The sequence below is a fragment of the Pleurodeles waltl genome, chromosome 1_2, assembly GCF_031143425.1.
Source record: "Pleurodeles waltl isolate 20211129_DDA chromosome 1_2, aPleWal1.hap1.20221129, whole genome shotgun sequence".
Taxonomy (NCBI): Eukaryota; Metazoa; Chordata; class Amphibia; order Caudata; family Salamandridae; genus Pleurodeles; species Pleurodeles waltl.
In genome coordinates this window covers 691,957,548-691,979,855 of record NC_090437.1, presented here as the reverse complement: position 1 = coordinate 691,979,855, position 22,308 = coordinate 691,957,548, and the positions used below count along the sequence as shown (strand labels likewise).

The following is a 22,308-nucleotide window of genomic DNA, read 5'->3' as shown; positions in this document are numbered from 1 at the left end:
ATTACACCTAGTTAATATGAGCACATGCCTAGATATCCACTGTTGATTAATCTGTTGTCAACAACAGCTTCTTTCTAAAGAACAGGCTCTTTTAAGCATACCTTCTATCAAACATAACTCTGCAACCCACATCATGTGTACTCAGCCTTCATCTTGTTTAGCATACAGTACTTCTTCCTCCCGAGACATTTGTAATTTTTAAAGGGGGCATCATATAACTATATAAAATACACAATTACACTTGTTTCCAGGACTTCTGTTATTTCTAGGTCCACAGGTGTACGCTCAGTAATTCTGCTGTGTATGACTATGATGTTATTACTGATGTCCCCAATGGTGTCATTTGACACATCAGTGATACCGTAAATGTTGTAATTTAATATGTAATGGGTGATGTAATATGTAAGGTCATAAGCAGTGCATTGTGTGGGGTACACGTTATAATTAACGTAGTAAACTATAACTGGTGAATTTAAGAAGTTTTTTGTTTCTTAAGTTAGTTTTACCTTATTTTAGCATCTAGCTACAGCACGTTAACCTTTGTTTTTTAGTGAAATATATATATTTTTATATATGTATACACACACACAATGCCCCCCCCCCCCCCCCCCCCCCCCCAAATGGTACTATTTCACACTTTGACCCACCTGACGGTCCTTTCCTGGCTTGAGAACTCTCCCACCTTCTGCCAAAGAGTCGCGGAGTTCATTGAGAATAAAATTCTTCAGCTGCATTCGAACTTTGCTCAGCTCCCTCCTGGAGGAGATGGAGGTGACCCGGAGGGCATTCGACCCTCCGATCTCAGTGCGAAGTTGACTGATTTCTCTCCTCTGCCAGCCAACAGAATTTCTGTATTGTTGGGATGGGTTAAGTCAGGGTCCCCTGCCCCCCTAGGATATTAAAATTAGTGCCTGACCTGATTTCTGCTGTTCTGGAACCGGTCTACTCAGACATATTAAGGGAAGGGTGCTTCCCTCCTGCTTGGAAGGAGTCCATTGTGATCCCCCTTATTAAGAAGCCTAGCAGGTGAACCTAATGATTTGACAAATTTACGTTACATCTCTCTTTTACCCATCATTGCCAAGATATTAGAGAGACATCTTAATACCGAACTGGCTGCTTTTCTCCAGGCCAGTGGAGGACTAGACCCATCTCAACATGGGTTTCGTCAAGCTCATAGCACAGAATCTGCCCTGATATCTTCAGCGGATATCATTTGGAGAAGAGTGGATCGGGAGAAGGAGCCATCCTTGTTCTACTGGATCTTTCTGCGGCGTTTGACACCATATCCCCTCAACTTTTGCTCCAGCGGCTCCATCAGGCTGGAGTAAGAGGTAAGGCTTTCGACATTATGAAATCTTTGCTGACGGATTGATCTATCACGGTAAGCTGTGGCGACTTTAAGGCTACGCCATTTCAACTCCCTTTTGGTGTTCCACAGGGGATGTCGCTCAGCCCCACTTTGTTCAACCTTTATGTCGCACCTTTGGCCAGATTGGTTCACTCTTTTGGCTTTCAAGTGGTGTCTTACGCGGATGATACTCAATTAATCATTCCGGTGAACCAGAATTGGGAGGAGGTGGCAGACAGAAGTTATGACTGCATGAGCAGGATTAATAGTTGGATGAGCCATAACTGGCTCAAAATGAATGGCGATAAGACTGAAATTCTTTTCTTTGGCGTGGACACTAGTCTATGGAGGCTACGCTGGTGGTCAATGTCCTGCAACGAATGCCCAGCCCCGAGATCGTCGGCCAGGAATCTTGACATTATATTCGATAGGACTTTATCGTTTGAGCAACAAGTCAACCACACTGTCAAATCTTGTTACTGGTCCATGAAAATGTTAAAGAAAATCTTCCCTTTTCTTCAGTATGAACTTAAAATTACAGTTATCCTAGCCCTAGTCATCTCTAAATTGGATTATTGTAACGCTCTCATGCTCAACATCAGCAAGGCCACTCTACACAGACTACAGCTCATTCAGAATGCTGCTGCCCGCCTGGTCCTAGACCTACCTCACTCCGCATCAGGCTCGACTACAGCAGCGCCCTCTACATCGGCATCACTACCCAACTCGTCAAAAGACCCCAGGTGATGCAGAACACAGCCACTGGACTCACACTCCAACTACTGTATCACACCCAAAGATCCAAACACCTCAAAGACTTCCACTGAGTCCAAATCTACAAAACACCCTTTTCTCTCTCTTGCCTATTAAGCACTATACAACCAAGGCCTAGCATGCCCCAACAGCTGCATCTAATTGCACTCCCATGCCGGACTCCTCCGTTTGGCCAGCTGCTTTGTCCTCTCCCAAATCTCCCAAATCTCCCAGAACCTCTGAGCCTTCTCCTACCTATCCCAGAACGCCTGGAACAAACTATCTACCACATCAGAGCCTTCCGCTAATATATGTTTTGCAAAGATTTTCCAAGTGGTGTTCATCATGAATTAGCTTGTACCTTACAGGCACAGTCTTATCCCCACATTTAAATATCTGTACCACAGTCCAACCTTTGCTGTAATACAGTATTCCGCAATTTTCAGTGGAGACTTTAAAGAAAAGCAGAAATACTTTGGTCTACTGAGTACTCTATCTTAACAAAATATAGGGGCTCATTTAGAGTTTAGCCGAGAGGTTTCTCTGTTGCATCAGCAAGGGAGTACCCTCTCCGCCAGACTGAAGATCCTTCCACCTGATTTACAGTCCGGCAGATCTCAAGTATGTCAGTGATGAAGAGTACTCTGCCTGACTGCCCCAGGCTGCCCAAGCCATAAAGCTGAAAAAATGAAAGAGACTATTCCTTATGTTGTAATAATGGAGGTAAGTATTGCGTGCTCTTTAATCTTTTGTTGGTCTCACATAAAAAAGAAGGAACAGCTGCATTAAGTCTGGGAAAGAAACTATTAGTAATAGGTACTCTTACTGCTCTAAGCAAGTAATGTTTATTTTGGGAGGATGGTCATCTTTACTGGATCAATATGGCTAACTTAGTATAGTATATTTTAAAATTGTGTACATTATTTAAGTATGGAATTGTTGTTATTTTTATATACATTACTATATTCTTGTGTTAATGTGATACCAAGATACCTTGCCTTATTATTTATTCTGACATAGGAGTATGTGACACTTAACAGTATTGTATCCAGGTTCAATGTATATCCCGAAAACTGTGCTTAAACGCCTTTTTGTGTCTAATAAATCAGTTATGAGTGCTGGTGGTTAGCTTCTGCTCAGGTGACATAAGCTACAACTGTATTTGTATGTTCAGCTATGTGGTGGGCAAGAACAAAGGCTAAGACTAGACACTGCAGTAACCATGTGTAAGTGATTTATACATGCTGACTCCAGATGCACAAATCAAAGATTATTTATTGGGGAATGCACAGGCTTCCTTTAAGGTTAACAATATTACTGTTGTATTCCTGTGTTCAGCCCAGATCAATCTTACTTAGGGCTCTTACCCTACAGTTGAATTCATGCCAGGTCGTTTTGTCACCCTCTGACATCCATAAGAGATTCCCCTTCTTTTCCCAAATGTAGTCTGGGGGTAGTTTATTTTAGAGTTCCAGTATCAATCCCTGCTGACTTTAGGGTATAAAGGAGCGGTTTTACTAATTCAGTAGTTTGATGTTTTGCTCCTAGACTCCTGCAGAGAAGAATAAGAAGACTGGCATCAGAAGCAGTCTCCATGCGGCGTTGTCTTCACTGTCTCCTTGCTTCTGCAAGCCTTATATAGGCCTCCTGATTGTCCCTCTTTGCTCTTTTTCTGACTTTAACTTCCACATTTGGTTAATATTCTTGGAGCCCCAGTTCTGCACAAGAAGTGTGAGTTGGTATTGGTTGTCTGAGGTGCGGCACTTCAGCGCCCCTTCTGGTTGTAAATCTTTTTATTGGTTTTCACAAAACCATTAGTGAGGAAGTTGCGTACACTATTGAGGTCAGGAAGAAATGGGGGTGCAGACTTCTAAATACAGACAAGTAAAGACACTGACCTTGCTCATTTAGCCAGTAAAAGGGATAGCACAATCAAGGTAACACTAACAATGAAGGAAATTGGAGGGGAAGGGCGAGGATTGGGGAGAAGCGTCCAGGCTGTGCTCGCATGCAGAGGGGTATATTTGATTGTAGAAATGCTGAATGGGTATGTTTGTGTGTGTGTGTGTGTGGGGTGGGGGGGGGCAGTCGAAGAGTTGCAGTGTTCTGAGACTCTGAGTTTAGATGAAGCATTGGAATTCTAGTCTTGCCATGTAGTCTGAGTGGCTGCCATATGCTCTTTTCCATAATGTGTATTTGCCACATTCTGTAGAAGCAGAGGGCTGCAGGAGGGATGTTTCTTTTCCCAGTATAGTGCTATGAGTTGCTTGCTCCCCGCACCCACCCCCCCTCACAAGGATAATGAGTGACCTATCTGAGCTGGTCATTTCCTTCATCTCCTCGAGAAGTATCCTGAGTGGTTGCATTCTTAAGGAGTATCCAAGAATTCCTTTGATGTGACCCAGGTTTTCCTGCCCGGAAGTTTATATAAGTGCGCCACCATAAGTGAAGGAATGTCCCTTCACCCTGTCTCCAGAAAGTGGCAGGAGTAGTCGGGAACATTTGGTATATAGGGGTTGTGGGTTAGATACCATTGGAATATGATATTGTAGGTGGCCTTGCTCTGGGGAATAATTTGCAGTGTATTAGGAATGTTCTGCCATAGTCTATCCCAGTCCTTGGCACCTATCTCCATGTGGATGTCTGATTCCCAGCATGTTTGCTATGTGTGTGAGGGGTTGGGGGTAACCGGTTTTGAGGCCTGCAGGGTCTTGTACGTTCTAGAGACCAGCCCTTTAGTGACCAAGTAAGTGCATATCAGGATTTCGTACTGTCAGTTTGAGTGTGGTTTTCTGAACGTTGGAGGGGTGAAGTGCCCAGTGCCATATTTGCCAGTATTGCTGCCTGAGTGTTCCGGTATCTGAAAATCCATTTTGCACCATTCAAATGATTGAGGCCCCTTGAAAGAGGTCTTTCAGCATGCAATAGTCTGCATCTGCCCAGACCGAGAACAATTTAAGGTTATAGGCTGGGTAGAAGTCGAGGTTTTCAGTTATTAGCACGTTGGGGGTAAGGCCGTTATAACTGCAAGAGAGTTCCATATGTTTAGTACTGTTTTAGTAGGTGTAGCTGTGTATGCATTTTTGGGCAGGCTGTGTGTGGAAGCCACGCTAGATCCAACAAGGGACCGCAGACCACCGCCTTCTCCATATGGAACCAGTGCTGCTCCCTCTCTCTTAGAGTTTATTCTGAGATAAATCGTAAGTGAGCCACCCAGTAGTATTCTAAAAGTTTCAGGCAGGCCAGACCACTCCTAGTCCTATGGAGCAGTCAAAATTCGGGGTTGTTTCCCATTCCATACAAATGTATGGAGCGTGGATCGTATCTTCTGTATCTCTGTCAAGGAGATGGGTGCGGGAAGAGCATGGAAAAAGTACTATAGTCTGGGTAGTGTTCATTTTAATAACATTAATTCTACCCAGACATGAGGGTGTGGCGCATGCCACCTGAATTTTGTCCTGTCTGTATTTTCAACAGGACCTCCTGTTGAAATAGCCAGCTCACTCAATCAAATGCTTTTTCTGCTTTTAGGGATATTTCTTTTACATACCTTCTCGACTAGATGAGCCAGGCATCTAATTTTATCTTCTCCTTGTCTGTTGCTAATGAATCCCACTTGATCTCGGTCAGTGGGTGATGGGAGTAAGAGCTCTAGTATCATTGCAAGGATTGTCCTATATAATTTTGCACCTGTATTTAGGAGAGCTATAAGCAGCAAGATATGCAGTGTGTTGGTTCTTTTCCCAACTTTCACGTTAGTGTTATCTCTGCTTCACACATGGTGGGTGAAAGACTGGTGCTGTGTGTGAATAAGTTAAACAAAGTGGTCAGGTGGAATATCAGCATGGAGAGGAAGGTTCTGTAGATGGCTGGAGTGAGGCCATTGGGCTTATCTGGCATGGGGTTTTCTCATTTGAGAGATGTAAAAGCACCTGTATAATTTCTGCCTCACTTATTGGGGCCTCTAGGCTCTCTTGGTAAAAGGGATAAATTGGGTGTCAGTCACAGGATTCTGGGTAGGCCTGAATGTCCTTCTGCGATTCTGGTCTTTGTTCCCAGAGAGTTTGATGAAAGGTATGGAAGGCTGCTTTCTTTCCGACCTCACCCTTTGTATAGGTGCCAGCAGGATTGAGGATTTGCAAAATAAGTGTCCTGTGTCTGTGTAGTCGGATATTACGAGCTAAGCGGGGTCCTACTTTATCACTCATGTAAAAACTTTTGGCCCATGGAGAGTAAAGCTTGTTCGTCACAATTGACCCTCTGAGTTTTTAGTTGTCCCCAGAAAATGGCTAGTTTGCTTTGATTAGCTTTAATTGTGGTCTATTTATCCTCCTTTTCTAGTGCCTTAATTTCTGATGTGAGTGTGTTTTCTATGAGTTTTCTATTTGTCAATCTCCAGAGTGATTAGTGTCTCCCTTATAGTAGCCTTCAAGGCATCCCAGAGGGTTTGCTGCAACACCTCCTGGTTTGCGTTATGCGTAAAGTGCTCCTTAATTGCTGTGCTAACGGTTTGCCTGTGGAGTGGGTGTTGCAGCAGTTGAGGGGTGAGACGCTAACGTAGAGGCCCCTGTCTGGATGTAAAGCCGTCCCTCCTGTGAGGGCCACATTGGTGTGGTCTGATATGGAAATGTCTGATATGGACGTTGTCTCTAGGGCAGCGAGAAGTGATTGCTTCACCAGTAAGTAGTCTATGCGTGAGTAGGTGGCATGAACATTGGAGTAAAATGAGAAATCCTTCTCACCTAATTATAGATGGCATCTAGCGTCTATCAGTCCCAGTTCTGAGATTTTGTTTTTGAGAAACGCAGACATGGCCCCTGTGCCCTGTTAGACAGACGTTTGTCTATCCAGGTCCGGATCCCAAGCCAAGTTGAAGTCAACTGCTGCTATAATGTGGCCAGATGCTGTCTTAAGCGGGTGAAGAAGGAGTTTGCGCAAATATGAGTCTTGTTCATTGTTGGGAGCATAGATATTTAATAGTGTGATAGTTGTCCTATCCTGTGGCAGGACGAGCTGTATATAGCAGCCCTTTGCATCCTTTGTGGTGGACAGGGGGGTCCTGCCTAGATGTGCTTTGCATAGAGTAGCTACTCCCTCAGTTGTGGATTGAAGTGAGGCTCAGTATTGGTGGGGGTACAGTGGCTGTCACATGCGCTTGGGTTTGTTTTTTTTTTTTTTTTTTTTTTAAAGCAGGTGAGTTTCCTGCAGGAAAATAATATCTGCGTCTTGTTGTAGGAGGTAGCTCCAAATCTGACCTCTCTTGACTGGTGAGATAAGATCTTTGACATTGAGGGAGAGGAGTTTCAAAGTAGCTGTGGGTCAAGATAGGGGGAGAGGGAATCCCCCGAGTTTGAGGTCTCACCTGTGGCTGCCATCATGTTGGAGAGTGTTGTGGCTGGTTCTGTCATGTAGAGCCCCTACCAGGAGTGAGGGCCCTTTGATGGGAGAGAGGGTGTGGAGAGAAGAGGAGACACAGAACGGGTCTTTGAACAGTATGGGGCCAACATGGCCAGTTTTGTAAGGGGGAGAACAACTTGTCTCTGAGCTTGGTTGAACATATTCACTCAGGGTGTCGTAGATCCATTATCCCCGTCGGGTAGAAATCAAGTCAACAGTTTTCCTGAAAAGTGGCCAGTGAAGGAGTCAGTCTATATCCTGGCTTCGCCTCAAATCCGGCGAGGCTCGGTGTTAGCCCCTTGTCGAGAGGGCCTTAATCGCAGGGGTTAGCAGCTTTTTAGGAGAGACCTTCAGGGCTGGCAGCTGTGGTAGTCTGGGATGATTCCCACTTTTTTCTTTTTAGACGAGGCGGAATATTGTCTGCTTTTGCATAGTCATTGCTCCTATCAGTAGTTTGTCGGTTTCTGGAGCTCCTGCATACCATCTGCCCTTCCAGCTGCAGACGTAATATTGGGTATGACTGTTCTCCTGTAGGGTTTCTTCCTCTTTATCCACAGGTAGTCCCAGCACTGTTTTCACTTCCAGTAAGGTCATGAGAGTGTGGTGCTTCCTCGCCCACTGAAACATTATGCTGAAGGGATGGGCCAATTGTTATTTGATCTGTTACTGGTAAGGAAGTAGCAACTGGACGCAATTCCCTGAGGCAAAGCGTTGAAGGTAACGCACCTTGGAGCAGTTGAATAGTGTGTCCATGAAATATAATATCCACCTTGCCTCTTATCTTGCGTTGTTTTCCTCCTTTTCCTCAAAGAAATATACCCTTGTAAGGATATCCAAGACTAAGTTGTTTAAGTTGGAACTTCCAAAAACCCTTGTCCTATTAGATCTGCAAATTGGTCATCCGAGAAACCAGATGTTTTTAAGGTATCCATAGTTGCTGAAGTGAACTGTCCTTTCTAATGATCCACTAACGATAAATTGTTGAGGAGCACGCACTGTGAATACACGGAACCACCACCAAAAAAAGACTAACCTACAATTCTTACCTTCACCACAACACAAAACGTCAGTAAGCACAACTAGAGTTAGACACAGAGACAAATCCCCTACAGCAAAGGCTGCGGTACCAATTGAAAAACAGACAAAGGTGTTCCTCACCAACAGAAACTGATATTGGAGCGGGACAGGGAAAGCGCCACACAAACATGAAGAAAACACCCAGCCTCCAAAGTTATGCTTCTACACGAGTCGCGAGTACCAGTTTACCCATTTAATATGATGTACACCAGTGGTTCCCAATCTGGGGGTCTGCGAAGTCTCCACAGGGTGTCCGCGACTGCTTAGAAAATTAAATAATATTTATAGATTAGGTCCCCAGCTTTCACTAATGACTCTGTAGGGGGGTCCCCAGTTTTCAGTAATGGTTCAGTGGGGATCCTTGAGTTCCAATAATGATAAAGTGGGGGTCCACAGAAGTCAAAAGGTTGGGAACCACTGATGTACATAGGTATTTAATTTGTTTATTTAAAGCTTAGATACACATATCTGAAACCAATTGAAACATAGACGGATTAAGACTGCCCAATCCCCTCAAACAAACATGAATACATGTAAGAAAAAGCACTTCTCATACTCACATTACCCATCCATACCATACACACATTACATACTCCAGTGAACGACCCATTAAATCTCTTGAGGTCAGTCTTATGCACCCCCCTCACTTTACAAACATATACCTATCCACATGATAGCATAAACATGGTGTAGTGATTTACTCAATCTAAATCCCCTGCAAAAACAAATGGTTAAATTCAGCAATGATACATTACTGAATTGTTTCTCTAGAGGTCAGGATAGTATTACGTACAATATACAAACAGAAATAACTAAAATTTCAGGGTGACTACAAGAATGAGCTGTAGGTGCCGACACACATTTGCATTGTGAAGCCCACTCCAAAAATGGAGTGGGACTTAAATTAGATCAGATATCTTTAGCCATTTGACCAAATTAAAAAAGTTACAGCTCATGAAATGGCACCTTATTGGAAGTGGGCTGAGGTAGGCCCCCACCAATATATAAAAATATATCCTGCAATAGCACAAAAGTGAAAGGCATGAGAGATTGGTCTGAATCGTAAGTTCAAATGAAATGCCCATCGCAGGTCTAGAACCACCCCAATAAACTTATATATTACCCTGTAGAGCTATCACCTTGTGCATCTTAAATGAGTGTGCAGAACTTCTCAATTATGGGCAGTAACTCTGATTTTCTATGAGGGAAGATCCTGGAAGATGAGCGTCAACGATTAACTGGGGGTGGGGGGGGGAGCTGGGGGGGGGTTAAATAAAAAAAAATTGAGAAATGGACTGGCCCTTTCAGAGATGATTGAGAATGTGTGCCCCCCCACCCGATAGACCTACTGTGGAAAATAAAATGGCCAGACTAGAACCCTGTACTGTGTTGCACGACTGCTAGCTTGCAAAGGCTCTATGGGCTGTATCCAACCTAGCTGCCTGCAGACCTGGATTGCCTCTGAATCTCCTGGAAATGGCTCCTTATCATCCCAGTTCTTTTCGCCACTCCAAAGTGGGCCCATGCAAATACAGAGATGCGCAGCTACACTCCTAATGTCTCAGTTGAGGCAGGGTAAAGGTAAGCATCCATTGTTGATAAGTCCAGGTCAATTGTTGTTGAGTCCCTTTTTCTGCTCCTCTCCTAGCTGTTTATTCACATTTCCTACGTTATTCCTTCCTTCTCATTGTTACAGCTCTCTGTAGGAAACAACAGAGTCATGGCTTAAATGATCTTTGGGGATACTGTTCCGTTCACACCAAGATGCTCATATAAATGTTAGCATCTGCATTGAGCTAACAAATTGGTTGAGATGATCCACAGATAAAAATGGTTTCCTTGATTTATAGAACATAATTTTAAATTATGTGTGTGTCAGGTTGCTCACTTGCCAAATCATAGCAACCAGCTCATAGTGGTGAAATTTAGTGGTGAATAGAGAAAGAAATTCCAAATATACTTCAACCAGATTTGCATTCTATCCTGTAGCCCTTCATTTAGGGGTTTGGGTAATGAAATCTTGAACTTCCTTTAATTCAGTAGGACATATCAATCTCTCTGAAGTATGCTATAATAATCAAATGCATCCTAACTAGAATACGTGCACCAGAAATCACACAAGATATAAAGTTATTTATACTAAAAAAGAAAGCACTTAAACACATTGTCACCCCTTCCGAAACTAGTACTAGCTTAACGTTCTTAGGTGCCGTCCTTCCGCTACATATTGCAGCTAGTAGTGCACTACTTTTTTCCTCAAACCCATGAGCCTGATATTTAGTGCATTTCTCTTTTCTATAGTTTTAGAGGGATGGGTATTTTTAAGCACTCACTCTTCACCTAAATTTGCAATATTCCTATCCCCCTGACTCCTTGGCATATATATGTTTTGTGAAACTGCTAGGAATTATAAACTGAAACTATTGTACAAAAGATACCTTCACCATTAGAATATTTTTGTTTGCAAATTTGCAAAGCATGAGCCATGAATTCTGCTCTTTTCCATTATTTATTTTTTTACCAAGTGAGTATGATAAGTGGTATTGTACCTCAGCCACTGTGGTGCAGTAGGACATCCTTCCATATAGAGGTAACAGCATCTCTTTTTCCTTCAACACAAATGTATACACCTCAAAAAGCAAATGAAAAAATTTTACTTTCAAATTGTAGTTTTTGGAAATTTTAATCATTATTTATTTGTTTGCAGGAGTGTCATCGTAGCTCCAAAGAAATTATCAATTAATCCACCTCCTGCTACTGGAAGTGTAACTCCACATGCAGTCAGTGTGGTTTCATCCGTTGACACACCGCAGCCCCCAGATTTAGATGGAGAATCTTCTAGTAAGTAACTATAAAATATGTTTTACTTCAGCAAACATCGTGCATGTTCTTTGTAAGTGAGAGTGCTAATGAGTGATCAGGGGCATTACTGTATCAAGAACTGTTACTATTGACAACTTGCTTGATATTTGAGAAACTCTAAAAATATGTTTTTTTAAGTTTTTGCTGAACTCTAGCCCAAGAAAGAGCTTAACCAATTTGGCAAAGGTGGAGACATTGAGATCTTTGGAAAAACACAGACATTTTTAGGCTGCTTTTGATAAAGACTCCCAGCATGGAAAACTTGATATGATGTGATTCCACTGAGCAGAAGCCCTGCTGTATTTGTTTTTCTTTGGATTTCCTTGGTAAAAAAAAATACTTAGGCGTAATGTTATAGGAACTTTTTCCGGTGTCCAAGGGCAATCAGGGTTTGTTACTGGGCTGAGTCTGTCAATCCAGCCATGTACCACTGTTGTCCTAATTCTTAATTCTGCTACTGGATCCAAAACAAAGCATCAAGTACACCTATTAAGCACTCAACATTCAGGGTATCAAAGTACAGCAGTCCAATACTTTTGCAAGAAAGTTGTGTGTGCGTCAAGAGGCTTGGAAGTCAATTAATATCTAATACCCAATACATTTCTGTCCAGTTGGTACTTTGAATTTAGTACTTTTATTCTTAGCACACATTAATTGCAGGGTATAATCAGTAGAGGGCCTTTATGGCTAGGAGTAGTAATGGGAAATACTACCTAGGAAATCTGGGGGGCAGTCCTGGGTGGGAAAAGGCCTTGGCTTTTGTCCCTTTCTGGGGAGGCTCAATCAGTAAAGAGAGGTTTTCTCTGACATATTGATGTTCGAAGCAAACCCCTTTTTGCTGATTAATGGCTAATTAGTTTTGTGGACTTGCTGTCTACTTTTTCCCACTGCCTACATTCTGATGTCATGTTAGTATGATTCTTTTTTTTTATGTTTAACGGCACGCCAAGGTGCCATATGGGGCTGAGTTCTTGAGTTCCTATATGATACCAGACTACTTATGAATTAAGAAATAGAATTGAAAAAATGCCTTGTATTCTTCTGAACATGAAAGCTATTTGTTGCACAAATGTTTGTGAAGGCTAGAAATATGTACTTGTAAGGTACCATGCGTGCCAGCCAAGTAGAATTGCTTCATCATTGAGTCATTAATATAATTTGCTGGGCTTTATTTTGTGTGAAAGTTAAACTGCGTAAGGAAGTAACTGGAATGACTTTCGAGATGCCTGAGCCTATTTATTTGGTGGCATCAACGATAATTCCCAAATAACATATGGCCTTGTTGAAGGTATTGGGGAACTTAAGCCCTCTAAGGTTGAAAAGAAATAAGCTTTCCTGGGTGTCAGAATTGCATTCTAGGTTAAAGTTGAAGCTTGTATATTGACATAATCAATAAAGGTTTGAAGGCTGGCCTCAATTTTATTTTTGTTTGGAGAAAAGCAGTTAAAATAGTAAAATACCATACAATTTCAGCTCCAGCATAAATAACACTATATTTGCATTCCTTTAATTCATATATAAGTAATAAGAGCCATCTAATTCATGTATACCCTTTTTGACCTCCCAGAGACTGCTTTCAAAATTCACATAAGCGAAGAAGTAGTGTTATTGGTTTCCCAGGTTCCATAATTGTTGTTTCTATCCCTCCATAATCGATATACATATTCCATCAAAAGGCAAGCAGATGTTTATTAAGCCTGTAGAAAGCTATACTTACATTATTCCTTTAAATGTCCTAGATGTATCATTGCTTTACCCTAACACTATACATTTTCTATTTGCACATATACTTTAACCCAGTAGGACAGATTTCTTCAACACTCCTGTCCAGCACCCATAAACTTTACTGCAATCAGCAAGCATATGCACCAGGTCAGCATCGTCTATGTTACAGCAAAAATAGAAAGAGTTTGGTCGGCCTCCCCACTGATGCAGTTACGTTGGGTTTTAGTGGAGATAGATATTGGATGTATTCAAATGTTGCTCTTTGAACTTAGAAGTATTGACTCATTAAAATCAGATACTATCAGTAATATGCCTTGTTAAGAGGGCCACCTTTCAGTTGCGTGGGTAAAATGTAATTATTCTTATCTGATATGTATAATCATGTTTTTGCAGTGATACCAATTGAGCAACTCAAATATTTCAGCTGAAACGCCCCTGAGTTGTAGATATTTTAAAAAATGTCTTATTTGAATATCATACATTATCTGAAGCTCATTATAAGAATGAAACACATCACTTTCAAGCCATTGACCCCAAATGCACCAATAAACGGTTGATTATTCCATAGTGTAGTATATTTGGCAAACGTGGAGATTTTCAGATAACTTACATGTTTGACAATTTTGTGTTGTAAATCATCACGGTTTTACAAACATTCAGATCACCACCAAGTACAGCTAAGAAATGTTTAGCATTCATTTCTGTCATTTTAATGTATTCTGTGGGATCTGGTGTAAATACAGAAATATCATCGGCAAATGGCAAGATTTTACACTCTCTATTATTAAGAATCATGGGTGGAATCACTTAATTTCTGTTCAGTTGATATCAGAACGGGTCCTCAAATATTAAGCAGATTCTAAGGGGCATATAAGACACACTTTTGTGCGACATGCGACTGTAAATGTGTCAGAGAATGTACACATGCACACCACCTTTGCTAAAAGGATGTCACACATACACTGTGTATTGTTTTAAATGTTAGGATCAATCAATCACTTGTTAAGCATGCTGCTCACCCAGTAGGGTCTCAAGGCGCTAGTGGGACGGGGGGGGGAGGAGTTTGCTTCTGCTCGAATAGCCAGGTCTTGAGACGTTTCCTAAAGGTCAGGAGGTCCTGGGTCAGACGTAGGTTGGCGGGAAGGGAGTTCCAGGTTTTGGCGGCGAGGTGGGAGAAGGATCTGCCACCAGTTGTGGTACAGTTGCCGTAGTCCAGTCTGCTGCTGATGAGGGCGTGGGTGACCGTTCTTGTTTCGATGGGGATCCATCTGGAGGTCTTGCGAAGCATGCAGAGGGTGTTGAAACACGAGGATGTTGACTTGCTGGGTCATGGTTAGCGATGAGCCCAGTATGAAGCCGAGGTTGCGTGCATGGGTAGTGGGAGTTGGGATGGCTCTTAGTGTGGCAGGCCACGAGGATTCGTCCTATGCTGATCGGTTGGAGGATGAGGATCTCCGTCTTATCTGAGTTCAGTTTGAGGCGGTTTATCTCCATCCAGTTGGCGATGGCATGAAGTCCGTTGTGGAGATTGGTCTTGGCGGTGGCGGGGTCCTTCGTGAGTGAGATGATAAGTTGGGTGTCGTCCGCGTAGCAGACGATGTTGAGGCCATGGGATCGGACTATGTTGGCGAGCGGCGCCATGTAGACGTTAAAAAGGGTAGGGTTGAGAGAGAATCCTTGGGGGACTCTGCAGATGGTCTTGGTGGCTTTCGACAGGAACGGAGGGAGGCGGACTTGCTGAGTTCTGCCGGAGAGGAAGGATGTGATCCAATCCAGGGCCTTGTGGCGGATTCTGGCGTGGTGGCGGCGTGTGCGAAGTGTGTGGTGGCAGACGGTATCGAAGGCTGCCGAGAGGTCAAGGATGATGAGGGCAACGGTTCCACCTTTGTCGAGCATGATCTTGATGTCGTCGATAGCTGCAATGAGATCGGTCTCGGTGCTGTGGTTCTTGCGGAAGCCGGATTGGGAGATCTCGAGCAAACTGTTGTCCTCCAGGAAGCTGGATAGTTGTCTGTTGACTATCTTCTCGATGACCTTCGCTGGGAAGAGGAGGAGGGAGATAGGCCGGTAGTTTTTGAGGTCTTCAGGGTCTGCCTTGGGTTTTTTGAGCAAGGCGTTGACTTTGGCCTGTTTCCAGCACTCCGGGAAGGTGGCGGTCTCGAAGGAGCTGTTGATGATAGTACGGAGTTGGGGGGCAATGATTTGGCTGGCTTTGTTGTAGACATGGTGAGGGCACGGGTCGGCGGGTGATCCAGAGTGGATGGTGCTCATGGTCTTGGTGGTGTCCTTGTCGTTGGTGTGGGTCCAGGCGCTCAGGAGGTTGGTGTGGTTGGGTGCATTGGGTTTGGTGTTGGCCGTGGAGGTCGTGGGGATCGGGGAGGTGAAGCTGCCATGGATGTCCATGATCTTGCGGTGAAAAAAGGTGGCAAGAGAGTCACAGAGGTCTTGCGAGGGGGGTGGGGGGTCGATGGAGCCAGACTTTGGGTTGGCGAGCTCTTTGATGATGCAGAAGAGCTCTTTGCTGTTGTGCGCGTTGTTGTTGATCCACTCTTTGTAGAATGATCTTTTGGTGATCCGGATGAGCTGGTGATGCTTGCGTAAGGCTGTCTTGAGGGCGGCGTGGTTGCTCTCCGTTCGTGGTGCCATATTTTCTCGATTTTCCAGCACTCCCGCTTGAAGGTCTGCGGTGAACCAGGGTGCTTTCTTGCTGGTGAGGGTGTTGGGTGGTTTCCTGAGTGGAGCAAGGGTGTTGGCGCAGCCGTCTAGCCATTGTTTGAGGTTGATGGCGGCAGTGTTGGGGTTGCTGGGCTTGGGTGGCGGGCGTGGGTGGAGATCAGCTGGCCCTTCGGGATCTTGTTCCAGCTGCGGCGAGGGATGCGTTACGGGTGGTGGTGAGTGGTGGGTTTCCGGAAGGAGAAGTGGACACAGCGGTGGTTGGTCCAGTGCAGTTCGCTGGTATGGGAGAAGGTGATGTGGCTGCTGGCGGAGAAGATTGGGTCAAGTGTGTGGCCGGCTGAGTGGGTGGGCGTTGTGATGGGTTGTTTGAGACTGAGGTTGTTGAACAAGGCTGAGGAGTTGCTGTTGTTGGTGTTCTCTATGTGAAAATTCAGGGCACCGAGGAGCATGTAGTCGAGGGCGTGGGCGCTGATTGTGTCGGGGATGGCGTTGCAGAACTGGGGGTTTGTAGACAAGGGTTCCTCTCAGGGTGGTGTTGGCATTGACGTAAATCTGGAAGTGCAAGTGTTCAGTGGCATCGATGGTGTCATGGGTGTTGGTTGAGATCCTGATGGTGCTCCTGTGGACTATGGCGATTCCTCCTCCCGGTTTGTTGGTGTGGTCTCTGCGGGTAATCTTGTAGCCTTCAGGGATGGCTAAGGCGATGTCAGGTTCCGAGGAGGGGTTCATCCAGGTTTCGATGAGGAAGGCGATGTCTGGGGAGGTTGAGGTGAGAATGTCCCAGATTTCGACGGAGTGCTTGTGGACGGGGCGGGTGTTGAGGAGGATGCAGCTGAGGTGGTTGTTATGGGTGGATCTGTTGTGGTACTTGGTGGCTTGGGTGCAGGTGAAGTTGCACATCCGGCAGGAGAAGGGTCCATGGGTGTGCCTCGGGGAGGTCTGGACGCAGACGGTGGGGCAGCCAGGGTTGAGCGCGTGGAGTTCTTCGGCGGTGTAATAGCGTCTGGTGGCATAGGGGGCACGTGGGCCAGGGGGACTGGCGCTGGGCGCGGTCCAGGCACGGACAGGTGCAGACGGGCTTGCCTCTGGCGCGGCCGCCATTAAGAAGGGGAGGTGGGAGGGAGCAGCAGCTGGGAGGCGGGGGAGCGGTGGGCAAATGGGGGCGCGAGGGGGGCGGGCCCGCAGGGGACGCAGCAGCGGAAACGGGGAGAGCAAAAAGAGCCAAAAACAGAGAAATCTGCAAAATAGGTAAAAAGATGAGGAAAAGACACAAAAAGAGAGTCAGAGAGCAGAAAAGGCACAAAAAAAAGAGGAAAAACGGCACAAATAACAAAAGACAGTTTACCGGACAGACACACAGTACTTATGGCAACTGCTAGACACCAGGGATGAGGCGCAGACGGGTGCCTGCGGGTGGTGGAGGGCCTCGAACTCGCAGAAGCAGTGAGGGCGGGGTCGGGGCACAGAGGCAGACAGGAGGAGCTGCTCGGCGTGTAGAGTGACACCCGTCCTTAAATCAGGTCAGGGGTCACTCTGTGCACCGCTCAGCAGCTGACATTAAGAAGGGGAGGTGGGAGGGAGGAGCAGCTGGGAGGCGGGAGGTGGGGGAGCAGTGGGCAATTGGGACATGAGGGGGCGGGGATGCAATGGCGGGAACAGGGAGAGTGAAAAGAGCTGAAACAGAGAAATCGGCAAAATAGGCAAAAAGGCGAGGAAAAAGCACAAAAAGAGTCAGAGAGCAGAAAAGGCACAAAAAAGAGGAAAAACGGCACAAATAACAAAAGACAGATTACAGGACAGACACACAATACTTATGGCAACCCCTGGACACCAGGGATGAGGTGCAGGCGGGTGCCTGCGGGTCGTGGGCGGCCTCAAACTTGCAGCAGCAGTGAGGGTGGGGTCGGGGGCACGGAGGCAGACAGGAGGAGCTGCTCAGCGTGTAGAGTGACACACGGCCTTAAATCAGGTCAGGGATCACTCCCATTTTAGTCAAAGTTGAACAAAGGAATGACTAAGAAACCCTATTGAATGCTTTTTCGGCATCAAACAGGATCATCCTGAAACCTAATTTTGACAGGTGCAATACCAAATGCTAATATGGCCATATTAATATGTTCAACCTTATCTCTGTGATGGAAGGGTATAAGTAGTTCATGAATAATTCTGACAATCCGATTAGGTATAATCCCAGCATATATTTTTGTGTCAGAATTAAGGCTATTTATCAGTGAGAGGCCTGTCTCTTGGGATCTTCATTTGTCCTGTTAAACATAGTAATTTCCTTCTAAGGCTCGTTTTTTTTTTTTTTCAAAAGGCCAATAATTAGGTATAAGAGTAACACATCCAATGGTCCTGGAAAGATTTTAGAATTCAGTCAGTATGGAGGCTGATTCTGTAGCGTTACCATTGGATAAATCAGTAATGCTTTCCACATTTGCCCCTAAGGTAAATGCTTCTTGTAGATAAGAGCAAAAAGAACAGATGATGGACGGAATGCTGAACAATGCAAACATTCACCCCCCAGTCACAAAGATCGGCGTTTGATCCATTGTTTTTTGCCCACCAGGCCACCCCAGTTAAGGACCCAACCATATGCAAATTAGTCTTGATCCTGTTCCCCATGGGGACAGTCCACCCCGAACTGCCAAGCCAGATCCTCCCTGGACTGGGAACAAGCATCCTGGGACCGGTTTCAGGGTATCACCCTTCATCAGCCAGGCTAGCATTGAATCCAGTGACGCAGTGAGCACGGGATCCACGTCTGGGCATACCTTTCCCTCTTAGGGCACAATCAGTTTTTGTGAATTTACAGAGCTAGTCACTTTAATAAGGGACTCCACAGGTTTATTTAACTTAGAAATGTGTGAACCTCCAACTACTAATGATGATTTGAGGCTCAACATTTATCGAGATAATCAGATGGTGCATTATTCAGATGATTTTATCTCCTGCTGTTACCGCTGGCCCGAAATATTACTGCAAGGACATAAAACCAGGAGCTGGCACCTGGACTTAATAAAGTATTGTAGGGAAGTGCCTCTTTTTGACATAGCCACCCCAACTTTTTGTTCACCGTTACTGATGATAACCAGGCCAGTGCTCTTTCCCTGAAAACAAGACATATGCTCAGTTGTAACCTAGTTGGCAAGGACGTTAGCACCCTTGTAAGACCCTGGCAAATGGTACCCTTGATGCCCAGGGCATGGGTACTAAAAAGGGTCCCTTAGGGCTGCAGCATGTATTATACCACCCAATGGGACCCATGCCCAGACTGTATGCAGGCTGCCTTTGCAGGATGCGTGTAAAGGTTCAAGCCATTACGAAAACACAACATTGCCCATACCATGTGCAGTGCCCACTTACACTGCATGTACTATATGTAAGTCAAGTCTACAGTAGTCCTAATTGCCCTAAGGCAGTGTGCATTATATTACGTGAGGGCACATCTGCATGAGCAGATGTACCACTGTGATGCCTAGTTCAATTGCTACACATTGCAAGTGTTCAGGAAGCCATTTTGAGACATGTGCTGGGCACTAGTAATTAAGAGTTACCCAGCTACATGATGGCTTCACTGAAGATACTGGTGTTTGGTATTAAACACCTCAACTTAATAAATCAGTACTGATGCCAGTATCAGATTTATTACGACATGTATCCATAGGGCACCTTAGAGATGCCTCCTGTATCCCTACTAGTCACTTAGTGTGCTGGTTGACTGGTATAGTCCAGCCTGCCACCACAGACTCATTTCTGACCCCCTGCAGGTAAGAGCCATGCGCTTTTTAGAGGACAGGAACAATGCCAGCTCAGCAAAAGGTGATGACACCTCCTCCAGCAGGATGGCTTGTGAATTTAGCATATCAAGGCCAGAGGCTTCTAAGCCTCTCCCGCCTTTGATATGCGACCATGGCTTCCCCCCAGACCTGGGGAATGCCACTCTCTGCCCTGAGGCTTATTTGGCACCACCACCATTTGGCACCAGGGAAATTATATATTCAGGAGGCGTTTTTCACTCACAGTGTAGTGAAATCCCTGAGAGTGGGCTACCTGATGTGGACAGCCAAAGAAGGGTTTCACTATCTTGGTTTTGGTGAAAATAGAGGCTTTTAGATCAGGATTATGCCCACTCCCCACAGGAAGCGGTCATATAGGGGGGTTTAGGCACTGTAGTGGTAGGTAGTCCATTCCATTGGCTACTACCATACACTCCCACTAAACGCCCCTAAATTGAGGATTTAGGGATCCCCCAACTCCAGAACGACAGATTTGTCTATCTGGGAACGGAAGGAGGACAAAGAAGAGCAGTTGAAAACAAGGACTGAGGACCTACACCAAACTTGCCACAAAACCTTCCTGCTGGTGCCTTGACTTTGACAATTTCGAAGATCCAGCACTTCGCCAACCATCTAGCATCTCTCTTGGGATGAAGAGTCATCCCCCCACATCTGCAGGTACCGGCCGCACCTGTCCGGTACATCGTACTGCTGGCCATAGGGCCCACTGAGGGAGCATCACACCAGGAAGAGGTTTTCATGGTTCCAGGAGGTCAGTCCTGTCTCTCCATTAAGTTTTGAGACAGTAGACCCTCCCAGAGCACCCCAGCACCAATACACAGGAGCACTTACAGCCCCCAAGTGTTGTTAGTGTTCAGCCTTGGATACCACCGCTGTCCGAACCGACCTGCCCAACGAGGGACTTCAGGATGGATGAGACTCTCACAGAAAGTGTCTGTTGTGTATTCCTCCCCTGTACAGGTTGAACTGAGAACCGGGAGAGCCTCCAACATAAGTGGCCAGCCGGCCAAACGCCTCTGCACCCAAGCCCCACAGCCTGGGTTCACAACACCTGACTGTGCCCCCTTGCCCTAAAAACTCCCACAAACCGAGCATCCCTTTTGGTTCTGATGGGCTTGTCCCCAGGTTCGTCCTTGCAGCCTTTCTTTTCAGGTGCCAATTGCTTTCTGCTGTGTAGAGCTCGAGGCTACCAACCCACCCAATACTGCTGCACCCGTGCACACCAGGGCAGGTAAACTAAAACTGCTGGCGGTTCTTTGGACCTTGGTCCCCTCGCACCTTAAGTTCCAAAGGGCACCCCTAGAGTTTGTCTACAAGTATATGTGTGCAGTACATGTCTTTACACCCATAGGATCACATTACTGGGTTCGAGGTTCATGCCTCAAAAACTGTTATTTGTGTATTTTACTGTTTTCTTGTAAAATCTTAATCATAACTCCGATAGTGCTTACCTGATCCTGATGATCTTGGTATATAAAATCATATAAAAATCTGTGTTATTTTTATACTTTGGTCTTGTATTTCTTTTTGACTGTGTCTACCATTTATTGACTGTGTGTCCAATGAAAACTTAACACTCTACTGTGGTAAGCCTAAGCTGCTTGACCACACTACCACAAAAAGAGCACTTGGGATCATCAAAGTGAGCCCTGATATCCAAATAGGGGGTCATCTGGACTTCTTGCATGGTGTCCCCTTAAATTGGCCCACTACATAAAAAGCCATGCTTCCTCTAGGTATCATAGCAGTTTTGTAGATGGCATAGTGCTAATTGAAGTCACAGAAGTTGTCACCGTCTATAGACTGATAACACTATATTCAGAGTCTGCGAACATTATTGCTGTGCTGCTCATTCTCATTTTTTCTGTGAGCAAGTTCATCCTCAATTGGGATGGGGGAGCAAAGTTTTCAGTTTTGTCTGATACTTCAGAGGAGACCAGTGCTGATTAGACCCCATGGGTACCATGTCATTCACAAGGGATTCTACTTGCTGCTCTGTGAGGAAACGCTTGAAATTTCTTTTGTGGGAGGGATCATCAGTTGAATCCGGGAGGTACAGTTTCACTTTCAAATCTCTCCTGCCATAACTTCCCCCATTACTAGAACCTCTCTTTTCCTCCTTGGGAGGTCTCCTCATGCCTTCTGAGCCAGCCAGAATATTATACTTGCTCAGAAGCAAGCCTGTACCTCAAGCCTGACTTTCTGCTGTTCTGTGGGTATTAACATTGAGGTCCCAAGAGACACCACTCATTGAAGACTGTCAGCAGAAAGCTCCAACTTCAGTCATATGAGGAAGCAAGTCTGGTATGGCAAAGATTTTTCTGGAAAGAAAAGTATGGAGAATGAGGATGGAGAATCACAAGCTGCCAGGTGATGATTGCCATAAAACTTTCAGCTTTCCCTCTTGATTCTTTGGCATTTGTAGATATATACATTCCCCAAAAATATTTTGGGTATCTGCTTGATTTGCTCAACTATGTAGCCCACTCTAAGCAGCAATGGGTCATTACACCTCCCTACCTGCCCCATGCACCCCCCAACACCTCCACCAGATCTTCCTCCCCAACCGAACACTAGCTTTATTAGCTGCTGTTGGTAGCAGATGGTTATTTAGGTTTTTGGCATAGAGCATGGGCAGAATGGACTGCAATGTTAGAAGTGTCCCTG

General features: G+C 45.1%; 1 protein-coding gene across 3 annotated transcripts in view; it reads left to right on the top strand.

The window, feature by feature from the left end:
* Positions 1–22,308, top strand: part of LRBA (LPS responsive beige-like anchor protein) — a 1,864,610-nt gene that overhangs the window by 522,106 nt on the left and 1,320,196 nt on the right. For all 3 annotated transcript variants that reach the window (XM_069242641.1, XM_069242642.1, XM_069242640.1), the window contains exon 31: positions 11,286–11,419. In XM_069242641.1, coding sequence (XP_069098742.1) covers positions 11,286–11,419 — 134 coding nt within the window. The remainder of the gene's footprint in view (positions 1–11,285; positions 11,420–22,308) is intronic.